Here is a 5,157-nt window from a genome sequence, read left to right on the forward strand (position 1 = left end):
AAACACGACGTCTTCACACAAGAATTATCCTTTTTTACATAAAAATGTCACCAAATTGTAGTAATATAGCCAACATCTATACTCACATCTGTATACCCTCGAACCAGACCTGCACACCCTTACGCATACAAACACATATCTGCTCCAAAGGACACCTACAAATATTCATTCTTCCCACACACAATCACACAATGGAATCTCCATCCCATGGCAGCAGTACAATCCACAACATTCGACGACTTCAAGGCACACATAATACCCTATGCAGCCATTGAATCCCTCATCACACGCTAGAGCATACGCCAGCTTTTATCTTATACCCTGCTCAAAAAACCTTATCTAATCTCTGTAAATAACCCCCCTTTTCACGCCTCTGTGCAAAGGTTCCCAGGGGCATACTCATCAGGATATTGATGGAGCTCTTGTACTCTAAAGAAGACAGAAGAGGAGGTCGGTACATGAATCCGTGAAACATTGATACTAAACATCACATTGATATGGTTAATGTCTCAGCGTACTAGAGTAACATGTCTTGTATATCACATTGATATGGTTATATGTCTCAGTATACTACGGTAACATGTCTTGTACATCACATTGATATGGTTATATGTCTTAGCGTACTACAGTAACATGTCTTGTATATCACATTGATATGGTTATATGTCTCAGTGTACTACAGTAACATGTCTTGTACATCACATTGATATGGTTATAGGTCTCGGTGTACTACAGTAACATGTCTTGTACATCACATTCATATGGTTATAGGTCTTAGTGTACTACAGTAACATGTCTTGTACATCACATTCATATGGTTATAGGTCTTAGTGTACTACAGTAACATGTCTTGTACATCACATTCATATGGTTATAGGTCTTAGTGTACTACAGTAACATGTCTTGTACATCACATTGATATGGTTAATGTCTCGGTGTACTACAGTAACATGTCTTGTACATCACATTGATATGGTTAATGTCTCAGTGTACTACAGTAACACGTCTTGTACATCACATTGATATGGTTAATGTCTCAGCGTACCACAGTAATATGTCTTGTATATCACAATGATATGGTTATATGTCTGAGCGTACTACAGTTACATGTCTTGTTCATCACATTGATATGGTTAATGTCTCAGTGTACTACAGTAACACGTCTTGTACATCACATTGATATGGTTCATGTCTCGGTGTACTACAGTAACATGCCTTGTACATCACATTGATATGGTTCATGTCTCGGTGTACTACAGTAACATGTCTTGTACACCACATTGATATGGTTATATGTCTCGGTAAACTACAGTAACATGTCTTGTATATCCCATTGATATGGTTATATGTCTCAGCGTACTACAGTAACATGACTTGTACATCACATTCATATGGTTATAGGTCTCACTGTACTACAGTAACATGTCTTGTGCATCACATTCATATGGTTATAGGTCTCAGTGTACTACAGTAACATGTACATCACATTGATATGGTTAATGTCTCGGTGTACTACAGTAACATGTCTTGTGCATCACATTCATATGGTTATAGGTCTCAGTATACTACAGTAACATGTCTTGTACAACACATTGATATGGTTATAGGTCTCAGCGTACTACAGTAACATGACTTGTACATCACATTCATATGGTTATACGTCTCAGTGTACTACAGTAACATGTACATCACATTGATATGGTTAATGTCTCAGTGTACTACAGTAACACGTCTTGTACATCACATTGATATGGTTCTATGTCTCAGTGTACTACAGTAACATGTCTTGTGCATCACATTCATATGGTTATAGGTCTCACTGTACTACAGTAACATGTCTTGTGCATCACATTCATATGGTTATAGGTCTCAGTATACTACAGTAACATGTCTTGTACATCAGATTGATATGGTTATATGTCTCAGCGTACTACAGTAACATGACTTGTACATCACATTCATATGGTTATAGGTCTCACTGTACTACAGTAACATGTCTTGTACATAACATTGATATGGTTATATGTCTCGGTGTACTACAGTACAATATAACATGTCTTGTACATCACATTAATATGGTTAATGTCTCAGCGTACCCCAGTAATATGTCTTGTATATCACAATGATATGGTTATATGTCTGAGCGTACTACAGTTACATGTCTTGTACATCACATTGATATGGTTAATGTCTCAGTGTACTACAGCAACATGTCTTGTATATCGCCTGCAGGCTGTTACATTTACTGGAATAGTTCCACTATTTGTTCTTTTTCTTCTTTTCACATCTGGTTAATATGATAACGAAATCTTATGTTCGTGCGCTTTGTAAATTCTTAGAGTATTTAGGCTTTTGAATAATAAGATAAAATATCTCTAAGTGTTAGAAAGTATTTGATATTGATGTTATTATTCCCAAGTAAAACAATGGAGCGATGGACAGTATTATCGATAATCTTATTGATTAGAAACGTCACCTTCTTTTCATACGATATAATGTACACGTTTCAGCACAATCAAGGAAACATCTGATACAAATATTCACTGACACATCTGTCATTATTTGTCCGATACAAACATACATAAACCAGACAAAAAGATTTTGAATCTTTGCATTCGTGTCACTTCAGTGACACGAATGGATATTAACGTTCATACTTGATGAGCATTTCTATAAGTTTCGAGGCCGCGATAAGAATGAGAAGGACGCTGCACACGTCTGTGGTTACGGTTATCGTCTGGGCTCTAGTATTGTCCTTGTCCGGAATATCTTATTTCGTACAGAGGTATCGTTCATGTGGTAGGTACACTTAAAGTAGAAACATTATGTTTGCGTTAAGTAGATGCAACATTTGTGATTTCATGTTCTGTTTTGAGTATACATTTTATGGAGTAGATATTTCGTGTTATATTTACCATTCAGTTATATGTACAATGTATTAAGTTAGTTTGGCAGTACCTGATATGATGATATTTGTTTCTGTAGAAGTTTTCATTAGATTAAAGATATCTATAAATTTTGCGAGGTAAATGTAACTTGTTCACATAATTTAATTTTCTTCCTTAATCTAGTAGTGTATGAGCATGTAGTAGCAGACAATCCATTCAGTCATTGTTTACATGAGGGACATGCTATCATTTGACCATGGATTCTCTTACAGTTATTCCGTCTTTGCGTATTGCAGAGTTATATTCTCTTGAGAGCAGTTATTGATTGTTACGTCATTGGTTTGTGTGAGAAAATTTCGTCGTTTTCTCAAAAATTGATGACGTTACTCTCACAAACAAATGACGTAACAATCAATGCCTGCTCTCAAGAGATGATAACTCTGCAATACGCAAAGACGGAATAGGTCTTCGTTCGTGATATAGCAATTACAATCCATATCATTATATTTCCCTTAGAGACAAGTATACGTGGTATAGTGGCGAAGTCTGTATCAGACGTCCCGGAGAACTTTTACCGACCCTCTCGTCAAGCTCTGACGCGTCTCGATAGATTGTATTATGGTTGTCAATCCGAATGCGTCAAAGGCTACAGACTACGGTACAACCAAACCAAATCAAGGTATGATTATTCCAGGAAGGCCAATATCTCTGTATGTAGTGTTCCAAAGGCCGGGAGTACACTATTTACACTGGTTCTCCTCGCCCTGGAGGTCCCGGAGGGGACAGACATAGAAACTATATTCCAGATGAAACGGAGTTTGGTGCATGCTCAATCTGGCCGTTACTTACGGAAAGCATACAGGCAAAGTGTGCCAGCTAGAAACGTCCTAGTTACCAGAGATCCCTATCGAAGATTGTTTTCCGCTTATGTTGACAAACAAATGCTAAGGCTACCAACACATGATGTTAACTCGAGCAAGTTGATATGTGGCAACTATGTGACCTTCGATCGTTTCCTCAGTCACATCTTGTCTAAAGGATTCCGGGGAGGGTATCTAGATCGCCATGTTGCTCCGATAGCTTTGTTGTGTGAACCATGTGACACGAGATATGAATTTGTCGCCAAACAAGAAACGTTGACGGAAGATATCACTTTTCTTCTAGAGAATGTAACCGTCGTACCAAAACGCACAAGGGAATTAATTTTACGTGTGTTACATGGAGAGGTGAACGCGAGAACTCTGATTGGTGTGATCGACACTTTGGTGCAAAGAGCCTTAGACACATGCAGTAACATACTGGACTACATCTCATCCCTCTGGACAGTGTTTAAAATCCAGGGAATCATACGTTATGACATTGTGTTTCCTCGGGAGTATCTGGAGCAGCTTCCCACTGTAGACGTGAGTGTCGTTACGTCAGTTGTTAAACAGGCGATTGCCTTCCACCCTCTGACCATTGAGGACAGAAATAAACAGAGGCGGCACGCGCTGGTGACGGCCTACGCCGGGGTCTCCTCTCACACTATTCGAGGGATACAGGACATGTACTTTAAAGACTTTGTGCTGTTTGATTACGATATCCAACCTCCATTATAATAATATATATAATCATATAACAATGCATTGTTTGCTATATGTATATACAACATTATCTATATGGGTAAAGGCAGTAATATTAACGGTAGGTTCACAAATAACACTGGATCATTGAAAACGTAGGTTTGTAGGATACGAATCACTTAGAATTTGGCAACATCATATTGTCAACATTATCTATATTAATATACAAAGTGCTACATAAGAGATTATGATATACAAAATGTTAAATTACAGATAATAATGTACAAAATGTAAAATTAAATATAATGACATATAAAATGTAAAATGAATGATAATGATAATAAAATGGAACTTTAGACATGAACGTTTCAAATAATCACATTAGATATCTGATATCAGTGATAAGGATTAAGATCAATTAGAGAAAGCCATTTTACAAAAAATAAAGCTTTTTGAAATTTCAGACAGATGTATACAGGTAGTAACGTAAGATTAGTGTCTTAATAGAGAAACACAGGTAAGCTATAGTAGTTTTCCAATGTATTTAAAACTTTCGTGTTTATATTGTTGTTTTTTGTTGTTGTTTTTTTCAATCTTAAAAATAATCTTTCTTATTTAACACCTTGTGTTGTTTGCACTATTTGAGTAAACTGTTCAGATAGTATTTTAAATATATCCTGTCAAGATTTACGTTAAAATTTAAACTT

General features: G+C 36.6%; 1 protein-coding gene across 1 annotated transcript; it reads left to right on the forward strand.

The window, feature by feature from the left end:
• The first annotated feature begins 2,752 nt into the window (after positions 1-2,752).
• Positions 2,753-4,663, forward strand: LOC110463660. The gene is made up of 2 exons (XM_021518455.1): positions 2,753-2,799; positions 3,405-4,663. The coding sequence occupies exon 2, from the start codon at positions 3,695-3,697 to the stop codon at positions 4,484-4,486; it is 792 nt and encodes a 263-aa protein (XP_021374130.1). The 5' UTR covers positions 2,753-2,799; positions 3,405-3,694; the 3' UTR covers positions 4,487-4,663.
• The last annotated feature ends 494 nt before the right edge of the window (positions 4,664-5,157 follow it).

This window comes from Mizuhopecten yessoensis, unplaced genomic scaffold (assembly GCF_002113885.1).
Source record: "Mizuhopecten yessoensis strain PY_sf001 unplaced genomic scaffold, ASM211388v2 scaffold10919, whole genome shotgun sequence".
Lineage (NCBI taxonomy): Eukaryota > Metazoa > Mollusca > Bivalvia > Pectinida > Pectinidae > Mizuhopecten > Mizuhopecten yessoensis.